Below are 27,988 nucleotides of genomic sequence, written 5' to 3' on the forward strand. Positions count from 1 at the left end.
TAGGCCTACAGACTACCAGAAAACATATTCCCAGTTGTGAACCATAGCATGTAGTTCAATGCCCTTTTTATTTTTTCACCCCTGCTCTTGAGAAACCCTGAGACCGAAACTGGCCCCTGTCAAATATCAGATACCAAAGCGTCTGAACTGTATTCACTATTTGGTTAATGCAGTTGACAAGTAGTTATACTATTACCCACACTACTTGAACTCCTCATTAACTCATCGCTATGGAGCCTCTGGATGGCGCTGCTGGGTCACTTTGTGCGGGTGAGGAGGGCTGTGTGCGGGCCGGCCAGGGGGAGCTGCCAGCTGGTTGAATGTCGTGAACAGTCTCCTTAGTCTCGGTGCATTCAACTGATAACTGGATGGAGCTTTAACTCGGACGTGCTTGTTTGAGCCATTGCGATGGAATAGGACTGTAAAAGAGGAAACGATGAATAACCAACTAAAGAAAAAACGGATGTAACAAACCGACAACCAGAATGCCAAGTGGAACAAAAGATACTTCTTGTTATCCGCCTCCGTGCCCGAGTTCAGCGGACTGAACTAACCTGCAGCTAAACAGGCTAACGTTAGCTGAGTTAACGCTAGCTACACAACGGGTAAAACTAGCTTTAAAATCTGATTTTTTTATAAATAAAAATGTAAATAAACCCCGGCACTCGGCAGGTTACAGCTAACATTGCAACGGGATTATCGCCAGCGACACACAATTGACTTAAGTTGACATGTTAACAAGCTAACTAAAGCTAGCTTCAGGTTGCTTGGGGTAATAGCTAGCCACTAGTTAATGTTAGCAAGCTACTGGCTTTACTTTTATTATATTTAACGCAAGCCAACGTAAGCTTACAAACTTAGTTTCTCGTGCTCGATGAGCAACGCTGCTTTTGTCTTTCACCCGGGATACAGACAGACTTTATGAAGTGGATTCCTCTCTGTGTTTACAGTTTCCAGCATCCTTGTTTGCCTGTTTGTGAGTGAATCTCATTGACTGGCTCGCCATGGCAGCAGTGGTTAGCTACTCCCCACCATGGTGGGTGAACATCATTCACAGACTTCCCCATTTCAACCTCATGTTCGAGCAAACAAGCAGTGACTTCCGACCAGAAGACTGGACATATCAACAGGTAAAAACATCAAATTACCCTTACAGTTGTGATTCCAAGACACCCCACATATGCCCAGTTCTAATGTTTGTTTCATTGTCCACTTCCTGATCAGGATAATAAGGTGAATGTGGTTGTGTTGATGCCTTCAAGTCTGCAGCCTTACATATACTAGTATTCTCAGTGACAGATGACCTGTTTGCACCTGTTCCCTCTCTTCACCTTTTGATCCATGTCACCATCTGTGTGTAGCTGTTATAGCCACTCTTGACCTGCCAGCTGTCTTAAAGTGTAATCCAAGCCACCTAAATTGACCTAAACTGCCATATTCTTTATTTTTAATCTATGTGTAACCATAAGCTGTATTTAGTATGCCAAATTAAGAGCAGTTAGACTTTCACTTTAACTACTCTACATGTCTGAATTATAGAAGTTCCGCTGGTAGCAAAGGTTTATAAGTAGACTGCCCTGCCTAATGAACAGCTAAAACTGGGGGAGGGCAGAGCAGCATTTTTTCACAAGATTAATATTAAAGAGAATCTGTAAATTTGGGTCAAGTGGTACTTTCCTTTCATATTGCGGTAATAGTTTTAAAGGGTGTTTAGCACTTAATGTCTCCACATTATTGCAGATTGCTTTCTGCTACACCTCAGCTGATGTGCAGGTTATGCCTCCCAGAACTGATGGACACAAACAAAAACACTAACCCTGACGCTCTTACCTTTGACCCACATGATGAAGTGAAATGACTGCGTACATCCTGTTTGAAGGAAGACACTGATTGTGTCAGATGGCACGGAGTTAATACGGATAACCTGTTTGGTTTAACATTAACGAACAAATCCTGCAAATCCCTCTAAGAAATGCTGTGCAAACTGTTAAGTAACTGTTTAGTTAACTTAAACTGTTTATTTTGCCCTGGGCACGATAAAGAGTTAAATAAACAATCCTATAATGATAAAAAACATTCATTTCATAATAGACTTTGTTTATGCTGCTCATTTTTCAAAATGCATTCTTATTACAAATGCTTTTGTGCGGTTGACGTTTTTAAAAGGCTCTGAGAGACTGGGTAATGAGGGCAGAGGGAATAAATAGAGAGAGACGGTAATTTTCTACACAAGTAAAAAAAAACTGGCAGACATGGGTGTAAGACATAAGAGATTGGCGTGGGTCCATCTTACAGTGGGAGTAGCAGTGATTCATAAAATGCAGAAGTGAATCATGGTTCCTGAAAAAGCAGAAGACATGTTCCAGACATGCAGCATCCTCAGCATGAAATGTTACAGCTTATACAGACATTCATGTTTGAAAAAAGGAATAAATGTAAGGAATAAAATACTTTTTCATTTAAGTTTGGGTGTATGCTTTTTGCTTTCTGATATCTTTAGTGGCAAAAGCCTGTATCAGACGAAGGGAACATTTTAGGGAGTGTTGAGTTTCACTGAAAAATGTCATTATTGTACCATGATCTTACAGTTGTTATGGTCCAGCTCTCTGCGCTATGATAGGGAGCCTCTTCCTGTTAGCATACAGGAAGTGGTTATTGGCCGGCTAATGGCTGCAGCTGTGTGTGCTTGGCTCTTAGCGTGTAACAGCTGGAAGTTCAATGTGAACAACACCAATGTTAAAAGGATATTCAGTGGCAACATAATGCATGTCTTACTCACATAAAACAGCTGTCAGAGCACAATTATGTCACTCCCTTTACACCGTTATCACCACAAGAAAAGACAAAAAGCGGTCATGATTAGACTAGCTTGCTAAACTATTAACCTTACTGTGATGACAGGCGGCTAATAATCGACGATGCAATGCTCTCGCTCTGGCTTCAGGGGGAGTGTTCAATTGTCAGCTGTCAGTGATGCTCAATTTAGGACTCTTTTATCATGATGCCACCTGGGGTGCCTTTTTAAATGAGCATTCTTACCACACACATCAGGAGCTTGTGTGTTTATGTCTTGTCCTGCTAGTTCTGTAATATTATGCTATTCTGTGTCTGTGTTTGAGTACTTTGCTGTTTATTCTCTTTTCCTATGGTTTCGATGATTGGATTGCCCTCTGTCAAGTCCAAGAACAGTAGCTGCTGCATTGATACAGCTAATCGGGTCATAACAAGCTACACTAAACACACAAGTGATATAGAAGCAATGCACCAAAGGAACATGCAGTGGGATGATCATTTTTACTCCTGGATGAACTCAGTGATTCCTGTTTTAGCTGTGCAGAGCAACATACAGGAACCAAGTCTTTCAGTGTTGTATCTCAATACATCACTGGTTTTAAAGGAAAAGTTCCCCCCAATATTGTGTTGTCAAGACCGTGATTTGAGGCTTCAATTGTTCTGAGATTGAGTTCACTCACTGCCGTCAAACAGACAGGCAACCACAGCATCAGGGCGTGTCAGCCGCTGTTATGGATCGTTGAGAAAACTGAACAAAAAGATCAACCCTGAGTAAAACAAAAGTGGCAGGATGTAAATTTGCCCCAGCTGTGAATTCTCAGGAGTATACAGTGAACACAGAGACCTTCTGTCTGACCTACATACTGTAGGAAGTGCTGAGAAGTTTCAGTCTGACTGTGTATTGCTCATTCACCAGCTTTGACATTATGCCATCTGATCATGTTGATAGCTGTAAATGGATTACACGTTTTGTGTTGTGGAAGTTTTAAGATTTTCAAGTATGTAGCTCTCAGTTTGTCTTTTGTATTGAAACCTTTATGACTAAGCCATTTCATTAAAAACAGTGCTTTTTGTTCTTTTTTAATTTGTATAAAGTGATAAGTCCTACAGAGTTTACTGTGGTACTTTGACAGGCAGACTTTTTTTTTGTTTTGCTCTATCACAGTGAAAAATGAACCTTTTTAAGCAGTTTTAAAGGAGACCTATTATGCTTTTGTGGATTTTCTCTTTCATGTAATGTGTTAAATGTGTTTGAGCGCATGTAAATGGTCTGCAGAGGCTAAAATCCCAAAGTTTAAACGCCTCCATTGGACTCCTTTATTTACTTCCGTAACATAATGACATCACTATTAAACCCTCGCACTTAAATTGGTCAGCTCTCAAACACATTGTACGAGACAGGCTAAAGGGGCCGGTCCTCTCTAAGCCGTTGACCAATTACAGCCAGCCAGCTAACCAATCAGAGCAGTCTGGGCTCTGGTTTCAGACAGAGGGTGAAAAAAGGGGCAGTATGAGAAATAGTAAAGCTTGTCATAATGTTGCATAGGCAAAAAACATAAATATGAACCTGAAAATGAGCATCATTGGACCCCTTTAATATTTGAATATATCATGCAGTAAGAAAAGGCAATGCATCTGAAGGTTGATGTTGTTCTTGAGTGCTATTTTGTGGTTTTCCTTTGTGGGAAACTTCTGAAGCCTATTATCCCAACTGTTATTGATGTGAGAGTGGTTTTGGCAATAACCCCATCCCTCTCTCCACCAGTCTATCCTGCTACTTGGAGGAGTGGCGCTGGCCTGTCTGGCCCTTGACCTTGTGTTCCTGCTCATCTATTCCATTTGTCTGTGCTGCCGGCGGAAGAAAAATGAGGGTCAGCCCAACGCAGACTGCTGCTGCACAGCCTGGTGTGTCATCATCGCCACACTCGTCTGCAGGTGAGTCAAAACACAATCAGAGTGGTTCATTCAGGCCCTGTTTCCAGACCCACACGCATGCACCCATCAGTTAATGCATGCTCATGTTTCCTTTTATCCTGAAGACTTTTTCCGTAATAACCTCAGGAGAGTTTCCAGCATTAATCGATTGGTTAATAAGTAATAACATGTCAATTAAATGTAAATCATCAACCACTTAAAACTCAAGAAAAGTAATAACAACAATACGGTCATATTGATGCCGTGGATGGCTGCCGTGTCTCTCGCTGCTCTCCAACTTTGTATTATTTTTGCTTTATTTCAGTGTTTGCCTAAACTTCTTTCGCACTGCTTTTGTTTTGTTTTGTTTTATTATCTTTATTTTGTTTTGTTTTATTTTATTATCTTTATTTTGTTTTGTTTTATTTTATTATCTTTATTTTGTTTTGTTTTATTTTATTATCTTTATTTTGTTTTGTCTTATGTCCTTTTATAATATGCTGCATTGTCTTAGGTGCTCGGGACCTAAGATTTTCATTGCCATAACTACACTTTAGCTGCTGTGCATCTGGCAATAAAAACCCTTGAACCTTGATATTCAGTACACATTCACACTTCCTGAGGTCGGACATTTTTCTCATTCCCCTCAACATTTCCATATGAAAAGAAGAATATGCTGGCCTTTTTTGGCAATGACAGTTCACCACAGAAATTGATCCCAGGTCAATTTAAAGGAATGCTATACATATTTACTTTTAATTTTGAGGTGAATGATGTGAGAGCTGTTCAATCTGGACATGCTTTCTATCCTTGAACACGTCGTTTCTTTCCCGTTTTCCTGTTTCTGTTGATGGGCCACTGGAGAGCCATCACGGTTGATTCAGAGTGTCACAAAGAGCTCGGGGACCTGATGAGTACAGGAACTGCATTACAATCACAGTATCTGTGTGTGGACTTGTACCCACGCGCAAATCAGTTTTTGTGAAAGCAGAACATCATACATACAGTGGGGCAAAAAAGTATTTAGTCAGCCACCAATTGTGCAAGTTCTCCTATTGAAAAAGATGAGAGAGGCCTGTAATTTTTATCATAGGTATACCTCAACTATGAGAGACAAAATGAGAAAAAAAAATCCAGGAAATCACATTGTAGGATTTTTAAAGAATTTATTTTCAAATGATTGTGGAAAATAAGTATTTGGTCAATAACAAAAGTTCATCTCAATACTTTGTTATATACCCTTTGTTGGCAATGACAGAGGTCAAAGGTTTTCTGTAAGTCTTCATAAGGTTTTCACACACTGTTGCTGGTATTTTGGCCCATTCCTCCATGCAGATCTCCTCTAAAGCAGTGATGTTTTGGGGCTGTCGCTGGGCAACACGGACTTTCAACTCCCTCCAAAGATTTTCTATGGGGTTGAGATCTGGAGACTGGCTAGGCCACTCCAGGACCTTGAAATGCTTCTTATGAAGCCACTCCTTCGTTGCCCTGGTGGTGTGTTTGGGATCATTGTCATGCTGAAAGACCCAGGCACGCTTCATCTTCAGTGCCCTTGCTGATGGAAGGAGGTTTTCACTCAAAATCTCACGATACATGGCCCCATTCATTCTTTCCTTTACACGGATCAGTCGTCCTGGTCCCTTTGCAGAAAAACAGCCCCAAAGCATGATGTTTCCACCCCCATGCTTCACAGTAGGTATGGTGTTCTTTGGATGCAACTCTGCATTCTTTCTCCTCCAAACAGGACGAGTTGAGTTTTTACCAAAAAGTTCCATTTTGGTTTCATCTGACCATATGACATTCTCCCAATCCTCTTCTGGATCATCCAAATGCCCTCTAGCAAACTTCAGACGGGCCTGGACATGTACTGGCTTAAGCAGGGGGACACGTCTGGAACTGCAGGATTTAAGTCCCTGGCGGCGTAGTGTGTTACTGATGGTAGCCTCTGTTACTTTGGTCCCAGCTCTCTACAGGTCATTCACTAGGTCCCCCCGTGTGGTTCTGGGATTTTTGCTCACCGTTCTTGTGATCATTTTGACCCCACGGGGTGAGATCTTGCGTGGAGCCCCAGATGGAGGGAGATTAGCAGTGGTCTTGTATGTCTTCCATTTTCTAATAATTGCTCCCACAGTTGATTTCTTCACACCAAGCTGCTTACCTATTGCAGATTCAGTTTTCCCAGCCTGGTGCAGGTCTACAATTTTGTCTCTGGTCTCCTTTGACAGCTCTTTGGTCTTGGACATAGTGGAGTTTGGAGTATGACTGTTTGAGGTTGTGGACAGGTGTCTTTTATACTGATAACGAGTTCAAAAAGGTGCCATTAATACAGGTAACGAGTGGAGGACAGAGGAGCCTCTTAAAGAAGAAGTTACAGATCTGTGAGAGCCAGAAATCTTGCTTGTTTGTAGGTGACCAAATACTTATTTTTACCGAGGAATTTACCAATTAATTCATTAAAAATCCTACAATGTGATTTTCAGGATTTTTTTTCTCATTTTGTCTCTCATAGTTGAAGTGTACCTATGATAAAAATTACAGGCCTCTCTCATCTTTTTAAATGGGAGAACTTGCACAATTGGTGGCTGACTAAATACTTTTTTGCCCCACTGTATCTTGTTGTTTTGTTACTCGAGTCAGGGTCCATCCCTGCACGTTGGTTACCAATAATGGGATTGTCCTGTTTTCTGTGTGTTTTGAAGTATTGAAATAGCAGTTTCCACTACTCCATCATCACAGCAGGGAGGTTGGTTTGGGCCGCTCCTGTTCACCTTTTGCAAACTGTGGAGTGTGAGAGGAACAGATTAGCAAGCCAAGCCCATTGGTTCACTGAGTGCTGCCGGCTCAACATGATTAGACTTTAGATCTGAGTGATTCGCTTATCATCTTACTTGATCGAATCTGGCATAGGAAGGGAGTTAGCAAAAAGACCAAAAGCTGCAACACAGGAAGAGATATCAGGGCTTGCTTTAAATCACTTTTGAGGGTATATAAAGGGAGTGTCAGTGACATTTAAAAAGACATATCACTGAGACTAGTTCCACTCTATATAAAACAATACAGTTGCACACACATAAAGCTGTCAGAATATTTGATTGTTTTTTTTGTTGGTCGACCTATAGAAACTGTTTCTCATGCAGTTGCCGGAACTGTTTTCTGCAACCTGAGGCCTGTCTGTGCAAATGAGAGCTGATCCCCTGCCTCAGTACAGCCTTTGTCAGGCGAAGTGTGAAGTTTTGGGGCATAGCTGGTCCATTCCTCCGTGTTTCCATGGTTCTGTAAGGAGTCTTTCTGCTGGAGCTGAAAGGGGCCCGTTGACCGGGGTCTGAGCCGAGGGGGTTAATGTGGAGTTCACACGCCTCTCCTCCTGCCTGGCTGTCCCCCTCTCTCTCTCTCTCGCTCTCTCTTCTGTCTCCTCTCTGGGTTCTTTTTTAGATAATCCCTCCTCCTCAACACCCTGTCTCCCCACCCTTTCCTTTTGTCTCCCCTCAGCGCTGGCATTGCTGTCGGTTTCTATGGGAACGGCGAGACTTGTGATGGAGTGAACCGGCTGACGTATTCCCTGCGCCATGCTAACCGCACAATCACCGGGGTGGAGAAGCTGGTAAGACTCGGGGCACAAATTATACCAAAGTGTTTAATAATTCATCTGCCATGAGCATCCCTAGTTTCCCCTTCCACCAGAACCTCCTTACTCCTCCTACTTCAGAAATCACAATCAGATTCAGAAACAGGTTTATTACAGAGTATGTTAACACGCACAAGGAATTTGCCATGGAGTTAAAAATAAAAACAATTATTAAAACATTTTTTTTTTTTTTAAGACTATCGTAACTTTCAAATATAGAAAAAGATAGAAAATAGAAAAATATTAGTTCAAATAAAATCAAATATGTGCAGTTTTGGTATGAAAAGTGGAAAGCACTGCAGATATTAAGAGGTAGCTTTGTGTACAATGAGGGTTTGTACAGAACTGACAGTATTACAATGAATTCGACTCCATCATGACCTTGTTTTGTATTTTCTGGCTCCAGGTTTATGACAGCACATCCTCATTGAACCAGACGGTAGACTTGAATCTGCTGCAGCTTGAAGCCCAGTATGCTCAGCATGCCGACTACCTGTCCATCATCCAAAAACTGCAGGGCCAGCTGGACGAGCTGGTCAGGCAGATGGTGGAGATCCCCTTCTGGCAAAACCCCAACATCTCCCTGGAGGAGCTGGCTGTCAATATTGAGTTGTACGACTGGTACAGGTAAGACTGTGATGGTGCAGTCCGAGCAAGCATTCAAACAAAGAAACAAAGAGTGCCATACAGAATCATGCAACACATTATATATTCAGCCCCTGCTGAGGCTGCAGAGCAGGGAGTGGCAGCAGCAGACCTTGATTCCTCTGCTATGTCCCTTTATTACACTTTCAACACTCTTTCAGTAATGCACTGGCTTGTGAACACTGTACTCATCTCTAGGTTCACATATTGTTAAAAAGTCACTTCCCTGGCTGGTGCAGATGAAGCTGCTTGCATGGATATGTCTCTGAATATAAATCTGGGAGGGAATTAGGAAGCGGATGCAGTCCCAGACAACAAGGAATTCATTGAAGTTGTTCAGCATTTCATCAGGCAGCATCCTTACCAACAATCTCAAACCTGCGTTTGAGTTTGCTGGGAAATATTGAGGAGTTTGTAATCCCTCTGGGCTGCATTGAGTTTTCTAACATGTATGCCTATGTTTAAAAATGCAAGTGGCTTAAGAATGTTTTTTTCATTGAGTCGCAACATGAATTCAAAGCAGAAATGATGAGATGATTATTGTAAATACAAATGTAGGGGTTGCAAAGTCACTTATGTTGTCCAACTTCATCTTAAAGAAGCTATAATTTATATGTTTTATAATGATGTCAAATGAAGATTAATTAATTATTAATTGCCTTTCATCCTCCTTCCCTTTTAATAATCTTAAAATATATCATATTTGGTTAGAAACATAGCTAACTGTTTGTAGAATAAACATTTGGCTTTGGTGAGAAAAAAGTTGTGCTTGCTCTAAGGGTCAAGCGTATGTGTTTTCATGAGCTAATGCTATGCTGCGCTGCTCTTGGCCATGTTGTTCACGACATCTGTCCCCACAGGTGGCTGGGCTACATAGGCCTGCTACTGTTCGACATCCTCATCTGCCTCCTGGTGCTGTTTGGCCTCATTCGGAACTCCAAGGGAACGCTTATAGGGTGAGTCTCATCACAAGATCATGGCCACAAGAGCACTTAAGGGAAAACGGGGCTGCCCTGGGAAATTATTTTAGCTGTTGTCACAGATTTAATGGCAATTATTGTACATGAAGCTCTCAACTGATCAAGGCCACATTGTCATTACAGTTTAGTCAGGATGAATCGATGCCCCGTCACAGCTCATTTACCATAATGACCCTGATATCCTCAGTCACTTAATGAGACTCTTGGATGTACTGGTTTGTCTTTAAATGATCGGTTACTGTTTAATATTCATTAGAGCAGCTATAGAAAGTCTATTTGCTTTTTATAGGCTTTGCCAGAGAAAATAAAACCACTCAATGTTCGCCCAGTTTTTCCTTTAGGGGCAGATAAAGTCTAAAAGGCAACTGTCTAATCAAACAATTCATCTTTACACAGTAGGTTGCATGGTGATGTCAGTGCTTGGAGTTAATACATTAAAGCCATTCATTTGTATTGCTTAATTTAAAATAACAGTCTGTTACGTTGATACAATCTCCTTTTTTCCCCATTCAACAGCCCCCATTCCGGATTTAGCCGTTTTTAACTTAAAGGGGTCTTTAAGTTATTATACTTTTGGGGGTTTCCCTTTCCTGAAATCTGTTATATAGGTTTTTGTACATTTAAATCACCTGCCCCCCCACCCGCCTGAAACGCCTCAATTCGACCCCTTTGTTTACTTCTGTAACATAGTTGTTACTATGTCACACTCGTGCATCTATTGGCTAGCGCTCCAACACATTTGAGGTGACAGGCAAAGGGGTGGGACATCTCTAAGCGGTTGACTAATCACAACAGAGCTGACCAGCTAACTAATCCGAGCAGACTGGGCTCTGGTTTCAGACAGAGCGGTGAAAAGAGGTGCTGCAGCAGAAATAAAGAGCTTTATGAACATTAAAGCATGGAGACATTTCACAGTAGAGGCACAAAATATAAATATGTAATGAGCATAATAGGGCCTCTTTAATAAAATGGATGGATCTTCTGACATCTTTCTGTAGTTTATCTTTTCTTCAACACAACAATTGGAGATGAGATTAGTGTGTTAATTACAAAAGAAAAAAAGCTGCTCCAGTGTGATTTAATAAGAAAGGCTTAATACTAATGTACCAACTTAATTAGCCTTAACATACTTCCTGCCACACTGTATGGGTTGTTGTAATACACATTCATAGTATTGCTGTAACACTACAGGTTAAACAACCCCTCCCCTCCTCTTGCTCTCTACAGGGTGTGCTTCTTTGGTGTGGTGGCTCTGGTTATCAGCTGGCTCACCCTCGGGCTGGAGGTGGCCGTCTCTGCGGTAAGTTTCTCCACCAGAGCACGATCCTGTTTTCTTGGTAGAGCAGCACATTTCATTACCTATAATTGGATAACAATGTTTCTTTGTGTGCTAAACTAAGGAATACATAATGTGGCCTTGTTAGGAATTGTGTTTCCCTTAATCTGTACAGTTTAGGAGTTAAGATGAAGAAATGTGACAAAGAAATAAAAACATCTGTGTGATGTTATGCAATGCTGTAACCTAGCTTTAAAAATAACCCTAAGTATCCCTTTTGGTATGTCTCGAGGGGAAAAAAAAGGGTTTAATTACCCTGTTAAACCTAGATCTACTCCTTCTTCTATCAATATGTATATATTGTTTATTTCAAATGTTTAACTGCTGCATGCAAGAACTATCCTACTTTGCTGAAACGCATCACGTGTCTAAGCTACATACTTCATTCTGCAAAATGAAACATCCAAGTGACATACCAATAATCAAAATATTTAACTCTATTCGTCCATCTTATACCACTTATCCGATTGCCCCAAACTTCCCTTTCTCTGGCCACATCAACCAGCTGTGATTGGGGGATTCCAAGGCGCTCCCAGGCCAGCGTAGAGATATACTCTCTCCACCTGGTCCTGGGTCTGCCCCTCGGTCTCCTCCCAGCTGGACGTGCCTGGAACTCCTCCTAGGGAGGTGCCCAGGTGGCATCCTCCTAAAGTGCCCGATCCACCTTAGCTGGCTCCTCTCAACGCAAAGGAGAAGCAGTTCTACTCAAAGTGTCTCCCTCACTCGAGAACAAGACTCTTACCTAAACTCCTTCACTTGGGTTAAGGACTTTTCCCTATAGTGATGTGATTGCCGAAAACTTCACAATCTGTATTGACCTCCATTCAAATGAAAGCAAATGTTGTCCCCCAAAAGTGGGCAGGACCGTAATTTTGCCAGGAAGTGACGTAGGTGTTACTCTCATGTATTAGACCCAATAACAAACACAGTGTTACAAAAACTATAGAATTGTGAGAAATGCTTATTGGTTAATGATACATTTTGATTTAAGATCACAAGGTAAATAGTTGGGATTAGCATTGCCAGCACAATATTGCAGCTATGGTTCACAGTATAACTCAAAAAAGCTACTGCCTCATGGAGGACTGAATCTACTGTACCGATGCTGGGTCCTGGGTCAACATTTTTCTAAAGCAGCAATCAACAACTCCCATGTTCCGCCAAACAGGAGTGCATCTAGTGTTGGTGTGCAGGGGAAATGTCACTACAACTTCATCTTTTTCATAGTCTTTATTTTCTTGTTTATTTTTCCTAGACCTCCAGTGACTTCTGTGTTGCTCCTGACACATTTGTCACCAAAATGGCCGACCAATATGGAGTTATCAACAAAGGTATGGACCAATTGTCACTGCTGGGGTGACCATGTTGTGCGAAATTGTTTTTCTTCTGCTGCTCTTTGAAATGGTGAATATTAGTCATCTCAAATTGTGAAGGAAGCCTGAATTGTTTAGTCCCCTCCCCCTTCCTGGTTTGAATGCTCGATTATTGTGCAGCAGTGAGGCGGCATTGTTCTAAAGAGTGGGTCACGGTCTTGTCCATGGTCCATAAAATGACTGCCCTAACATCTGCGGCAAGGTCAAGAGGGCAAAGAGTTGCCTTTTATACGCCGTACAGAAGCCTCTCTAGTACTTCTCCTTGTAATAATTGCCCAATCTGTCTCTTGATGGGATGCGTGTATGGGAAAAAATGGGGTTTGTGTGAGTGTGTGACGGAGATAGGAGCTGTGCAGAAGAGGATCATAGAGCCAATATGTTTCCTGCATCCCTCTCCACTCCTCGATAATAAAATGAGAAGATGGTGCTTAGAAATGAAAACACCAGGGACTTCCTGTCTACTTGATGGGCTTTTTTTCCCCTCCTCTGCTTCACATATTGTCTTTTTTTTTACTGCTCTCTTCTCTCAATATGGAGATTGCTGCTTGAACAAACCAAGCTGCTGGTCGGTCAGCGCAGGAATCAAGAGCGTCAGCTGTAAATTGTGTGATTTTCCTCTGAACCATGAGCGACCAGCCTTCTCTATGCTGTATTATGCTGCAGCCATGGAGCTGTACTTTTGCCCCAGGGCTGATTCATGCAGTATGGGACTCTTCTGTTCTACTTCCCCCCCATTATTAATGCAGGACACAAACACAGAGGTTTTATTTTCTTTTACATATCAGTTACTTTTCATTTCAAATGTCTTAGACAAGAAACATCTTACTCTGTGGTTTAATATTTTTGCTTCCCAGCTCTTTCTGATATTTCACCAAACCAATTTCTGAATAGCACCGAGTATTTTATAACTACAGTGGATTTATTGCGCTCCTCTACTGGATAGCTGCTTATTTTTCTCGTACGTGCATCATTTCAACAATCCCTCATTGTTGTTTTCTATTCTTTTGCTTTCTCTTCATTGCGCAAGTATTTCAGACCCATGGTCTCAATCCAGAGTGAGAGTGAGAGTTCATCTGTGCAGTACCTCAAGTTGCAGCCTGTATTACTCTATGCTGATAGGATCACTTTGGTCTACATTAGGTAAATAGCGTTTTTGCAAGCTTGGCAACCGTCAAACAGCTCGAAAACAAACCAGAGAGCAACTTTTACTGAGGCTCTATGTAGGCTGCACAATAGGATAAAATATGCCATAAGAATATCGCCATAGATGATTCACTTAAAATAATATGGCACCAGTTAGCAAATCTTACACAAGGCAATGATCCAAGTCCTATCGATTCTTTTTCTTGAGCCTTTCCTATGGCTGCCCTTGTGGCTTCAATAACCCTGGTAAAAAACGATGTGCCTACTAGTGCTCTACTCCACCACCACCTGGCTCTCAGTATATACCATTACACCAGGTGCCCCAATCCCCCAGTGCCCAAACAATCGCAATATAATAATATTAATTCCAATAAATAAACCTAGATTAGAGTGCTGCCTTTCTGTTACTTTTAGTATACAGCTAAAAAACAACCAAATTCTTGTTGACTTAAAGAAATAAGAGGCAAGTTTATTTATATAGCACCTTTCAACACAAGGCAATTCAAAGTGCTTTACAAAAAGACATTAAGAGCATTTAGAAATAGTGCAGCAGAATCACTCATTTAAAAGCTGAGATAATAAAACACAACAGGTATATTTTACATGAATAAAAGTTATAATGCAGAATAAAAGTTACAGTGCAATGTTAGATAAAAACAGTTCAATTAAAAACAGCAGCAAAAAGAAATGTGTTCAGCCTGGATTTAAAACTAGTAAGAGTAGCAGTGAACCTGCAGGGTTCTGGTTGTTTGTTCCAGATATTTGGAGCATAATAACTGAACGCTGTTTCTCCATGTGTAGTTCCAACTCTGGGGACAGAAAGCAAACATTCAGGGCACAAATTATATTGCAGTTTCTAATTGTTACCCTCTTCATGTAGCCAAATAGATCCCAGAGTGCAATATGTCTAAGTCTTTAGCAATATGCTAATCGGTCAAGTTGACATGATGATGACGACATTTTAAAAAATGAATTAAAAGAATCCCTAGTTTCAGAGACTGGTACCAGGTTTGTTTTGACTCGTTGACTGATAAAGTGCTGCTTAATATCTATCCAATGAGAAAGCGTGTTACCTTGGCCCGAGGCTGCTACTCACTGATGATCAGTTTTGATTGTAAAACAGTCTTGTTGTCAAATTCACGGTTACTGTAGCGTTGTTTTAATGTTTCCTCACTGAGTTACTGGCAGAAAAAGTTGTTCATTCTCTGCTACATGGAACAGTGGCAAAACCAGTAACAGAATTATATGAAGTTGTTTCTTGAAACTTTTTAAGATATATTTGAGTCTTCTTCAGCCCACTGCTCACCAGGACCTCTAAGTGATAAATCATACAAGAATGTCCTTCCATTACCAAGTCAGATTCCAAGAAACCTTCTCTTCCTGTTTTATGTGCGTGGGCTTATTTGTGATAGAAACTAGCATGAAATACACTTCTTCAACCGGAAATCCTCTTCGTGAGTTCACTCAACTGTGTGGGAAAGAAAGCTCCTGACGCAGCAGTGAGAGCTCACGTCACTCACCCCATGTGCGCGGTCGGCTGTTCTCCCAGCTTGTATTTGTGGAAGTAGCTGTTGCTTTTGAGTCACTTAGGAGTTCTCATCCACTCCTACTCACTGCTGTGACTTTGTAACTGGAGTGGGTTATTATAGCATGTGGAAATCCAAAACATTAATTACAATCTGCTTAGTTCCACTATGAACAGAATACAAGTTTGGTCATGTTGTAGTTTTAACAATAACTCGATGGGTTGTACCTGAGCTTTTTCTCTGGCTTTGTGTTCGTATGTTGCGTTAGTGTTGCTGTTTCATCGGAGAAGACACAGTCATTCATACTATTACACCATGTAAACCTTTATTCTTTTGGAAAATTGCCACTTGGTGCTTAGGATTAGCTCAGCAGGAGCGCAGTTACAGAAGCGGACAAGCTCTAAGAAGCTAGCAAACAAAATACCACGTCTCTGCATCAACCTGTTACCTGGCTGTTGGACTGTTTCCCAGAACAAAACAGAGGTGGCTGAAGCAGTGACTCAGCAAAGAAATAACAAAACGACATATTCAATTCAGATACCAGAATCAAAATACATAACTACATTTGAATTATTGGTTTAAGTATGAGCAGCTATGATGGATTATAATAAAATGCAGCTTTTTACACTCTGCTAGTTGTAGTCCTAAAACAGTGGGAAAAATCTGTGCCAAACCCCTAACAAGTCACATAGAATACGGCTGCAACTACCAATCATTGTTATTATCAATCGATTATTCACCATGTTTAGATTAGTATTTGTCTGATCAATCAAATGACAGATGATTTCACAATTTCCTTTTTTAAAATCACAACCACTTACCTGTTATATGGAACATGACTAACAGTCCATAACACAGTCATGTTATAGCTTGATACTTATGCCAATATCAGTGTTTGGGATTTTGTTTTTACATTTATTAAAATTAAAATGTTTTTGTCTTTTCCAAGTTCCCTTGAAGGTGCGTTCCCTACAATCAGTCTTTGTGGTTCATATAATACGTTAATCTCAAAGATCTCTTCAATTTCCCTCATTACCCTTTTCTACAATACTTGGTAGTTTTAGTCAGTAGTTTTGGGCAATCCCAAAATGTATTCTCAACATCCTTGCAAATTCCCTGCAATTTTGATTATTTAGGCATATATGCAAAGTCAACCAGGACCTCTCCCACTCGTCATCCGTGACCCTGAAGATGTGAGAAAGTCCTGAAGGCAGGCCTTTTAGGTATTTGGGATTTTATGAGAATACAAAAAGTGTATTTGCTCAAACCTAGTTAAGCATTTGAGTGAAAAACCTGTATTAACCTAATAATAAATAAATAACTATAAGCAGCAACTTGTTTAATACTGCGATCGATTTAGTCATTTTTTTAAAGTGAAAATGTCAAAGATGAACTCGATCCATCCTCTTAAATGTAAGGTGTTTCTGCTGTTCTCTGTTATATGATATTAAGTTGAATTTCTTTAGGATATTGGTGGTGATAAATTCTTGTTCAGCCCTGTGTGAATGTATCTGGTTCTGCTAACATATTCTGTTCCTGCTGTCCTTTTTATTCTCAGATATCCTGATGCACTACCTTAGTTGCAGTTTGGAAAAAACCAACCCTTTCCAGCAGGTTTGTTGCATATATTACATTTGTTTCTAGATTATGAAGTTTATAGCATCTTAAACCAAATTTACCCTGCAGATGATTACCCAAATACATGTTTTTTTCTGATATATTACCAGCTCAACATACATGTGATACTCAAATCTGAGCAAACATGAACACTTGTATCTCTGCATGATGTATGAGATTGTCATTGGTGAGAATTCTAGCAAAATGAGCCTCTCCCATCACCTCAAAGGACAATCTTTTCCATGCAATAGTACAGTACTTTCCATTCTGCCTGCAGGAAAAGTGAAACAGCTTTGTGTGTGTGTGTGTGTGTGTGTGTGTGTGTGTGTGTGTGTGTGTGTGTGTGTGTGTGTGTGTGTGTGTGTGTGTGTGTGTGTGTGTGTGTGTGTGTGTGTGTGTGTGTGTGTGTGTGTGTGTGTGTGTGTGTGTGTGTGTGTGTGTGTGTGTGTGTGTGTGTGTGTGTGTGTGTGTGTGTGTGTCAGAGATTGTGTTAGAAGCTAGGGAAGAAAAATGGCACTTTTGCTGTGAATCTTTAGTTTGCACTAATGGAAGGCCTTTCATTTTATATTGCAAACCACATGAATAAATCAAAACTTTTGAGTGCTGCTGAAGTCTGGCCTGCTATTGTTAGTACGAGTGTAAAGAAAAGGAAGCTATACATACAGTATATAAGCCTTTCAGCTCACATCTATAAACTATCAGCCTCAACTAAACGTCCATGTGACCACACACTGAGAGCACCAATGCTTCAAATAATGGAAATAGTTCTGAGATGTGCCGAGCTGATACAGTATTCTTCATTTCAGAAGCTCTCTGGGAGCCACAAAGCATTAGTGGAGATGCAGGACGACGTGTCCGAGCTGCTGCGCTCCGCCACCAGAGAGTACAAACAGACTCAGGTATGCTTACAGCCCCCCCACTACACTCTTTACTGGACATGCCATATTACAACATTCAGATGTCTGTCCCAAAGCAAACGGATCAAGGTTATACTGTTGCATTTTAAATTGGAAATGATCAAATACAACTTAGAGGAGCAATTCATTCTTCAAATGTCCCCTTGATTTACATGAACTCTTGAAGGACAGAGGGTGTCCTATTCTTATTCTGTACAAACCGTGAAGTCCACTGAGACAAATGTAAAATGTGTAATATCAGGCTATATAAATATACTTTGATTGATTGAAGACTTTGTTTTCCTCAGATGCCTCCTTGGTGAAAGTAGAATTAAGAGGAAATCATTAATGGATTGATAAATGAATTTAGGTTTACCAGCAGCAAAACCACTCCTTAGTCTCATTGGTTTAGTTAAGTACTTCCCATACACATTTAACACACTTCTGTCGCTTCCATTGTTCCAGGCAGGGGGGGAGTGTGTGGGAGAGAACCTCCCTCTGTTGGGATTTTAGCCTTTGCAGACCATTAACATACACAAAAACCTATATAACCCCCTACAGGAACGGGTCAACCCCAAAAATGTATATAATGTATATGTCAAAATACTAAATTTGTAAAATAGATTTTACAAAGCTAAATCTTTTGTACATCACATGATAGCTGTTTCCATACTACAGTCCCCCCCCCACCCAGGCCACAAGCTGTCCTGTTGTGCTGTTTGTGATGACTAATGGCAGTGAATGGGAGTGAAGCACTGACCTGCAGAGGAGTGATGAGCACCTGTCCACAAAGATCTGCTGACGGCCCACCTGGGACCTGCTTTCTGTCCATTTAGCTGCTTTAGGCTTTCACTGGCCCTTGTCAATACACCGCTGTGGTATTGTCCAGCGCCGGTCCTTGCACTGTGTTGACATAGGCACAAATGAGAGCTGACATTGGGAATACAGAGGGGCATATTTCACTTCACATAGCCACACAGAGAAATGTGCTGAGGTTGTGGAAATGTTTATATCAGGCTATTATCAGACGTTTTTTCTGTTGGAAGGGGAAGCTGTCCATTAAAAGGTATCATACGGCTTTCTCAGCTCGAGCTGCTGGTGTATATTGATGAAATCCACTGATGTGTAGAATGCATAATCATGGATTAATCCATGTTAAAAATTGGTTTACTTCCTTCTTTTTGCAACTGTTAGCATTTTCTTACAAGCAGGACACAACGACTTGGCATTTTTATAATGTAGACCATGATATTTAAACACATTTTATCATATTTTCCGATGTATTTTATGGTCGTTTGTGGGATCCAAGAATACCCAGGTACTTTGATTTTCAAATTAAGTTTGTGTTTTTCCCTCTTTCATTTCCAGGGAGAGTTAGAAGAGATCCAGGGGATCCTGAACACCACGGAGATCAGTCTTCATCAGCTCACTGCTCTGGTGGACTGTCGCAGCCTGCACATGGTGAGCAGGGAAGAGGACACTTACAAACGGAGACATGCTTACTGTAGGGTTGCTCCATGTCTATTTTTTTTAAAAGGGCCCAGGGATTTGATGTGTTGCGACATCTTCACAGAGCAGCGTAGTCGTACCAAGCAACCTCTCTCTTCATGCTTGTGCAGCTGAATACACCTGTCACGATTAATAACATTTGCTTTCCTGAATGCGAGTTCTCTTCCAATTGATGCTGGCTTTGTACTCTTTATGAAGCTTGCTGAATGACAAGTACTTGGCTATCGCTTCGCTTGGGAGGATTGTCCCTCAGCGGCGTCCAAATTCCATGTGCACACGTGCAAGTGCAGCACTTTCTCTCTGCTTTCTACTCAGCCATCTCTGCTCAACATCCACCTGCCAGAGCTTATTATTTCCTGAAAATAAGAGTTTTTCCAAGAGAATACGGAATTTGTTTCTGCTGGGCAGTGCACACAGGATGAAGATTTTTACTCATGATATGATGGGGTGTGTAGTGCTTTTTTCAAACCTAGATTAAAATGCACTGCCTTCCTTGCAGAAATCACAGCTGGTGCATTTCAAAGACACTCGTCCACATGCTAAAATGTTAAAACGGCCACTCTCACCTTCTTACTACCTCATGGTTTCTTAAATCTCTTTAGATGCTTGAATGCAGCATCTGATGTCATTATACCTGCCATAATAAAGGTGTTTTCTATCCCCTCTTCTTGCAGGACTTTGTGCAGGCCATGACGGGACTGTGCTATGACGGACTGGAAGGCCTCATCTACCTCGTGCTCTTCTCCTTCATCACTGCTCTGATGTTCAGCTCCATTGTTTGCAGTGTGCCTCACACCTGGCACAGCAAGAGGTGAGACATCCTTTGCACATACAGCCCGTCGTCCACTCTCAACCACATAGGAACCAGAGCAAAGCTTTTTAGCTTCTGCGCAGCCCTGTGTATACACTGAGAAATAATTTAACAGGAAAAGCCTATCAATTAATTATGGTTTCGTGGCATTTCCCCCTAACCCTATTGCACTTACAAGAGATGGGAGTGAAGCGACACATGCAGGATTGATTGACATGATTATTGTGTGTGTGTTAGGCTTTGTTTACCACTCGTATGTCCATAAGGCTCCAGCTGCATCCTCAAATAGATTGCTTCCCGCGTAATTGTGCAGAGTTGGCCCAAATCTATCACAACCACCGCGTGAGCTGCTGGTGTCTTCTCCTCCAGCCGAGGGGTGAAATCATCCTGAGGTCTTCGTCATATCAGCGGCAGATAAGGTTTGCAGGACGGCTCCGGGGAAAGCGCTTCTCCCAGCTGTCAGCTCAGCGGCTCGTGAAGTGATCCTTCCTAACAATCAGAGGCATGCTGATCAGTTTGATCTCAGCTGGGGCTTCCTGTTATAAAGCAAAGGCTTACATGCTGCCAGTGTGTCTCCCCACTAAGCTTTTTGCTGTTTAATGATGCAGGATTACTGATTTATATAACCCCTCCTAGATTTAGGTGAAAATGTGGTGTTAGATATTTATACTAAATTATTATTACTCGATTCTGATTGGTCAATTCAGAACATGTGACACGTTGTTAATCCAGTAGTACAGACCGCTGTCAACGATTTATTCACCGTTGTTAAGGAGGATCAAGAAAGAGAAAGGAAAGGAGGTTAAAAGACGGAGAGCTGGACGTCGGATAAATCAACAGAAGAAGACAGACAGATAGTAAACACTAAGAGGAACACGGGATGGACTCTGCAGTGTTTAAGGACTTGTTAGTGGATCAGAAACTGTGAACAGACTTGGAACAGTTACGGGAAATCTCGATCGGTGCTGCCGTAACGTGGTTGTTGTCGCAGTTCCAGTTGTTGGTGCGCCGTGGAACGAAGTTTTTTTTTTCTTAGCGGAGGAAATACGATCATTTTTGGGTCAATAAAATAATTTCAATTGATATTAGGAGTCTCGGGTAAATAAATGTATTGCAAACTGCACTGAATTAGCATCTATGATCTCATGTGTTAGATATGCAGGAAAAGCCTGAGGGATGAACACTAGAGGGAGACAGGCTCCATGACGACACTGTCATTGTTGCTTTGTTTTGAGTGTTCAGTGCATTGTTGTTATCACTGTCTGAAGTGGAATCCCTTTTTCTCAATTTAATTTACTGTGCTGATGCTAATTAGTTTATTCGTTTAATGTTTCTGCGGAAACTTAAACCAATTACATAAGGCTATTTTTACTGTCTTTGTGTATCCCCATTGAGGTCAGTGAAAGCATCTTTGCCTCACACAGCGGAGAGAACTCACCGTGTGTTCTCTTCCAGCAGCCATGAAAGTGAAAATGTGAGAATAAACACAAATGTGACCATGTGGCACTTTTTAGACTTCTTTTGTTATCAGCCAGGCAGCACACAGGGTCCCTCTGGTGGGGGGGTTGGTGCAGTGCAGCGTGATGTTTAGGTCTGCAATTAACTATTCTCATTATCAATCTAAATAGTTAAAAACCTCTATTGTAGTTTCTCAAAATCCAAGGTGATGTCTTTAAATGTCTTGTTTTGTTAGACCAAGATGTAAAGATATTAACAGTATAGTTTATTAAACAGAAAAGTAGTGAATATATACAGACCACTGCAGCATTATCAGTTTCTCTGCTTTTTATAGGTATGTCTTTGAATGAAATTATAGCTATTTTTTATTGTATTTAATAAACTACTGAAAACATTTCTCTGTGTTGGAATTCAACAGACACTGGCCGCCATACATGTAGAGATAAAGATTTAAGAAAATGTGGAGTGGTGTCTTCATTCTTTCTGGAGCTGTATGTTTTAAAGGCTGAAAACATTATAAGTATTGTGTTTTATTTTTACGTTTCTTACTTATCCATTGGTTGACCCGAGGTAACAGGACTTGTCTTGTTTGCAGGGACGAGGATGACAGTGAGGACGAGTCTCTAAGCCACGGGGGACGGCAGAACCACGACAACCTGTATCGGGTTCACATGCCCAGCCTGTACAGCTGTGGCAGCAGCTACGGCAGCGAGACCTCCATCCCTGCCGCCGCCCACACCGTCAGCAACGCACCTGTCACCGAGTATATGTGAGTCACCGCTGCTGCAAACCGCTGTGAACTTGTGAAAAACAGAAGTGGTAGATAATATATTTTCACAACCAAGCCAGGAGGCTGATATAAGATACGTCAGGAGTCAGATTTTATGTTCCCTGAGAGTCATCCAGTGGACAGCAGATGCAGCTGTTGCTCTCCAGCTGTGAAACCCAAACTCATGAGTGTTCAGTGTTGGGGGGAACTGGGGGAGGGGACCCCAGAGTTACTGTGTTTTTACGGCATTGGTATGCTGGAAACTGACGTGGGGAGTTTCATATCTTTAAAGCAGTGTGTAAGGGTTTTTGCGCTTCTCAGCTTTCTGTGTTTGATCCCACTGTGTGTTTAACTCAACAGGGCTCAGAACGCCAACTTCCAGAACTCTCGCTGTGAAAACACGCCGCTGATAGGACGAGAGTCTCCTCCGCCCTCGGTAAGTTTTGCACTTCCTCTAAAAAATACACAAGTATAGAAACGCCTACGGAACATACATCTCAAGTCTCTGCTGAAACCACATGCTAGGCCTTTGACAGTAACTCTTGTGGGGTTGGTAATTAAAACTTGTTGAAAAAACTACAATCAGGAAGTTAACTATTAAATAAGAGCGTTTCTGTTTGTATTTCCATCACATCTTAAAAATCATGCAAATAAATCCACAGCCAGAGCAAAAAATGACTGTGGAGATGTGAAACACTTTTTACAGATTTGTCCTGTTCTTCATTTTTAATCCTATGGGACTTTTTTAAAACAGCAGAAATGCGGAGGAGGAAAAGGAGGCCGCAAACTCTCAAGCATTTTTCTTTACAATAGAAAATCTGTGTGTGTTATGGTCGTTTAGTTCTGCAGCCATTAAACCATACTACTCCCCCTCACTCACAAGTTCCTCTCTTGCTCACTCGCTCTTTATGCAATGATTCTGAAGCCGAAAACAAACCATGTGAAAGTCCAGATTGTTCATATCAATTTAAGGAAAGATCTGCCTCCTACAGGAACTACATTTAGTCCGTCACTCCAGAAGAAACACAGGTTTAGTTCCTCAAACGCCTCTTGGTACCTAATAATTATTATTATGGAATTTATTTAAGCGCTTTCTAAGTGCTCAAAGTGCTTTACATTATATTATATAACATATATTAGACATTGAATACTGTGGACAATATCCAAGTGTCTGCGCTTCAAACGCCCAACACACACTATACCTGGACCTTTGCAAAGACAGACCGCAGCACCGTACATACAAAGAAGACAAGCTCTCCCTCAATAGTCATGTATTTATATTGGATTGTGTAGGAGTGTTCTGTAGGCTTCCTCTGTTTGGCAGATATTCTCCTGGGTGAGCGCCAGTAGCTTTAATGTCAGTGGTGCTGCTGTTATCTTCCTGAAGGTCTGTACGAGCACCAATGAGTATGTGGAGTCTGTGTTTGCTTTCCACGTTTTTGGTCACAGGCGCAAGTCACTAGAACTTGTTGGTGTTCGTGTACCAGTTTGGTGTTAGGAACACACCTCAGTGATTCCCTCCTGCCCCCCCCCCACCCCATGCCTGACCCTCTAGTAAACCCCCCCCCCCCCACACACACACCTCCCTGGTGTCCGTGTGTCTGCCTGGACCTAGACGCTGCTCTGTGTATCTACTCTCTACTCTCTTCTTGTCGTTTTTTTTTTTTTTTCCTGCAAATCCATCCAGTTGTATTTGACTGCCGCGGACAGTAACAGCGGTCAGAGCTGGCAGTTAAAGCCTTCGGAGAGTTCAAGATCCTTTTGGTAACCTCATCTGCTACAGTATGCTAACAGGTACAAAACAAGCCCCGCCTCCTCCCCCCCTCCTGCTGGCCTGTTCCTCCTCTGTACCACCTCCCAAAATCCCGGCTCTACTCACCTTCTATTCAAGTCCCACCCATGCTATTGGGCACCCCCCCTCCCCACTCCACCCTCTGTCCTGACTCTTGCTCAGTGTCCAACCTGGTGTCTCAACTGCGTTTTGTTTCCTGTAGCCCTGGGCTGCATGTACCCCTCCCCCCCGTGCACCACAGATGTACAGTATTGGGAGGAACATGTGAAGCTGAGGCTCGCTGTGACGACTCAAACTCTCATCTGGATCTCTTTTGTCTTGAATCTCGGGTTGGAGGGGGAACTCGAGGGTTAAGATTAAAAATATTTCACACTTTTATTTAAAATAAGGCTTCTGTTATTGGTGTGTAGCACAGAGAAAATACCACATGTCGGTTCCACTTGTTTTGTATGACCTCATGTATTTTTAAGCCGATGTCTTATTTTCTGAACAATCTGTCAGCAGATTTAATATTTCATACAAAAAAGGCAGAAAATGCCTTTTTGGAATATCGAGGTATACTTATTTTTTTCAGTTTTGGACTTGCGCTTTGAGAAACTGGGATAGACAGCTGTCAATACATTCTTACATTTTATAGATCTAAAAAATTAATCTGCAAAATAACCAGAGTAATCCATGAAAGCAAAAGCAAAATATAGTCCAAAATTAGATGGAAAAAGTCCACTCTAGGCTGTGGGAAATTACATCAGGCATTATTTCATCTCAGGCTTTAAAATGCATTGAAACTGAATTTGTAATGAATATAATCTTAAAGCCCTAAACATGGTGCATTCAAGGTAAGTCACTTTTTATGAAGCTCATGTTGGTGCAAATACTGTAAGCTAATCACAACTAAATAAATATAAGTCAAAGAAGTGTTTCCACATGAGTTTGAAATGCAGCCTTTCTGTGCTTGTATCGCCTGCATCCAAAATAAGCATGGATGCACCCTCAATGTATACGAATGTGCATGACAGTTAAAAGCTAAAATAATTATAACCAGACTTTGTGTTTCATACAACTTCTATGATGTCCTCTGTAGCTGTCGCTGTGATGTTCTCTCTCTGTTTGAATTATTTAACATCCCTTTAGATTCCAGCAGTCTGGGGTCTGAAGGTAACCCGTGTCTCTGATCTGTGGAATTCTGTTACTCTGTTAAATTTTCCATCACTATGTGTGTCTGATCCTCCACTGCTTTTTGATGTTTTATTCACCAGAGGGTGATATTCTGTCTCAACACGACACTGAATCTGTTTGCTTTGCTCAGATATTTCTTTCTTGAAACCTTTTAATGAGAAAATCGTACATTGACTGTGTTCCAACATGGTCTAAATGAGGGATTTCTAACGTATTTCTAATACTTCAGGAAGTCATTATTTAACTATAAAGGGCAAAATCCAAATTCATATTTTGTTTTGTGTGCCATGTTCTTTTCTTCATCCACAGTACACCTCCAGCATGCGGGCTAAGTACCTGGCCCACAGTCACCCAGACCCCAACAGCCGCCCGGACCCCAACAGCCGCCCGGACCCCAACAGCCGCCCGGATCCCAACACCCGCCCGAACCCCAACAGCCGCCCGGACCCAAACAGCCGCCCGGACCCAAACAGTCGCCCAGACCCAAACATCCGCCCCAACTCCAACAGCCGCCGAGAACGCCGAGACCCAAACAGCCCCCCCGCCGCACACTAAACCACAGTGACGTCTCTCCTGTGTCTTTCAGTCTTTTCAGTCCCTCCTCCGCCTCCCCTTCCCTCCGCCATCTCACTTGAATTTAAAAGGAAAAACCACACATGCTTTTTTCGCTGGTTGGTTAAAGCAAAAATCCTAGTGCACATACTACCAGAATCATCCTCGGTGCTGGGGAGCCATCTGCAGCTCTCAATGTGATGGAGCCAGGGCTGACTTTTACACTCCGACTTTTCGTTTTTTACACATGAAAGCACCACGACATGCACAGTGTCACATCTAACACAGAGGACTCATTAGAATAACACTGATTACTACTGGTTGTTGTTGTTGTTTTTGTAAAGTACTGTACTGCACTCTCTCAGAAAGAAAACTGCCTTCGCATAAATACAGGAGGAATACGGGAATACCTGAAGTGTAGACATTAATTCTCACATAGTTTAAACTGTTGTAAAATACATTTGATAGTGCAACATCTCGATTTAAAATGCAGGTCTACTTAAGATTTGCATTATCCTCCAGTTCAAGCCTCTGATACTGTATATGAAACATGCCCATTGACTTTCTTTTAGGATGCTGTGTTAAATCCGATGTATGGGACCAGTTTTACTTGCATGTCTTACAGGTCTGAAATGGAATTTTTTTGCGTCTCGGGATTTCCTGTGGCATTATTTGTTTTTAAATACATTGAGCCACTATTCTACAGCGATGACTGCAACCTGTGAATCTGTGAACTCGGCTCCTCCTCTCAAAGGATTTGAGAAAGACAAAGATGAGCTGTTAGATGGAAATGCAGCTGTTTGGCGAAAACAGTCTCAAAGGGAGGACGATGCTCATCCAAAAAATGAAAGAGATGGGAGGAACCGTGACGAGTTTGATAAAGACGCTGGTCCGTAGTTTCTACAGACCATGGTGAAGCAGAGGAGGACATTACTCCAGACTTTTACGGTAAATCACCACTTCACTTGACTGCTTGTGATTCTCTCCACGTTCCTGTTAGGTCGTAAAGCCTCATTTCCCTGAACACAAGCGGGAATTGTCCACACACATGACTCTGTGCAGCAGTGATCATCTCCACCAACTTGAGTCACAAATTCCTATCACAAGAATTTAGTTTACGTGACATATGCATATCACAGTTTCTAAGAGAATTTCAGAGGGAAAGCTTTTTTTGCATCAGCAATGCAGTGTCTCACAAATGTGTTTTAGCATTTATAACAAAAGTAGATACAAGAGTGGATGCTGTGAAGGGATGGTGATTACTCTGCACTCTATAATCTGGAAATTGTCAAAGGAAACCTGCTGACTTCCTGTTGAAGCGTGACGATCCTTCGAATGCGGAGAGAGATGTTTTTACTTCTTCTGCTTCAACTTGCTTCTCTTAGATGTGCGCCAGTACAACAGGTGATTCTGTTTCTGAGACTGTGCCAAGAAGTAAAGCACAACTCTTTTATTATCGGATTCTAAATGTCTTAAGTCGAGGGCCACTCTGTAAAGTTGACTCCTGGTTGCCCGTGTGCAAACGACTGAGAAAATGAGCCTGTCTTTTAAAATCCTCTATGCTCTGTAAATGCGTTATGACACTGATGCAATCTTTCTGTTCCTTGGTAGTAGTCTTATTCTCTTTGTTGTTTGTAAGGCAAGGCGCTTGTACAGATTATAAACATTTACAATATGATGAAAAAAAAGTGGTTAAAATACAATTTTCATTTCTTAAAACAGCTTATTCCACATTTTTGAACATTTTTTATTTGCTTTTAGTGTTTTTTTAATTTCTTTTTAGAATCTCTAGCAAGCACAATGCGTTGCTTCTTTAATGTGAATACGGTAAATAGGTTTAACATGTTCTTTGAGGGTTTTTTCTGGAAAGAATCACTGTAGATGTAACCTTTTTTATTTTTTACTTCATTTTTGCAATCTTTAAAATGTGTACATGTTAAACCTGTGGTTATATTGAGCTTGAATGCTGTGTTTTGAAATTAAACAAACGTTAACTGTAGTGTCCCTGCTCGATGGATTCCCTTTTTTATTGCATTCAAACATTTCCAGTTGTAAAGCTGCTGCATACTGACA

The 27,988-nt window shown here is 41.4% G+C and overlaps 1 protein-coding gene across 1 annotated transcript; it reads left to right on the forward strand.

The window, feature by feature from the left end:
• The first annotated feature begins 260 nt into the window (after positions 1 to 260).
• ttyh3a (tweety family member 3a) lies at positions 261 to 27,914 on the forward strand. The gene is made up of 15 exons (XM_063903352.1): positions 261 to 605; positions 951 to 1,130; positions 4,559 to 4,728; positions 8,197 to 8,308; positions 8,739 to 8,959; positions 9,838 to 9,933; positions 11,185 to 11,257; positions 12,549 to 12,624; positions 16,894 to 16,949; positions 17,759 to 17,851; positions 19,217 to 19,309; positions 20,032 to 20,168; positions 22,222 to 22,395; positions 22,756 to 22,831; positions 25,673 to 27,914. Exons 2-15 carry the CDS (start codon positions 1,005 to 1,007, stop codon positions 25,916 to 25,918), a joined length of 1,749 nt encoding a protein of 582 aa, XP_063759422.1. The 5' UTR covers positions 261 to 605; positions 951 to 1,004; the 3' UTR covers positions 25,919 to 27,914.
• The last annotated feature ends 74 nt before the right edge of the window (positions 27,915 to 27,988 follow it).

The sequence above is a fragment of the Eleginops maclovinus genome, chromosome 16 (assembly GCF_036324505.1).
Source record: "Eleginops maclovinus isolate JMC-PN-2008 ecotype Puerto Natales chromosome 16, JC_Emac_rtc_rv5, whole genome shotgun sequence".
Taxonomy (NCBI): domain Eukaryota; kingdom Metazoa; phylum Chordata; class Actinopteri; order Perciformes; family Eleginopidae; genus Eleginops; species Eleginops maclovinus.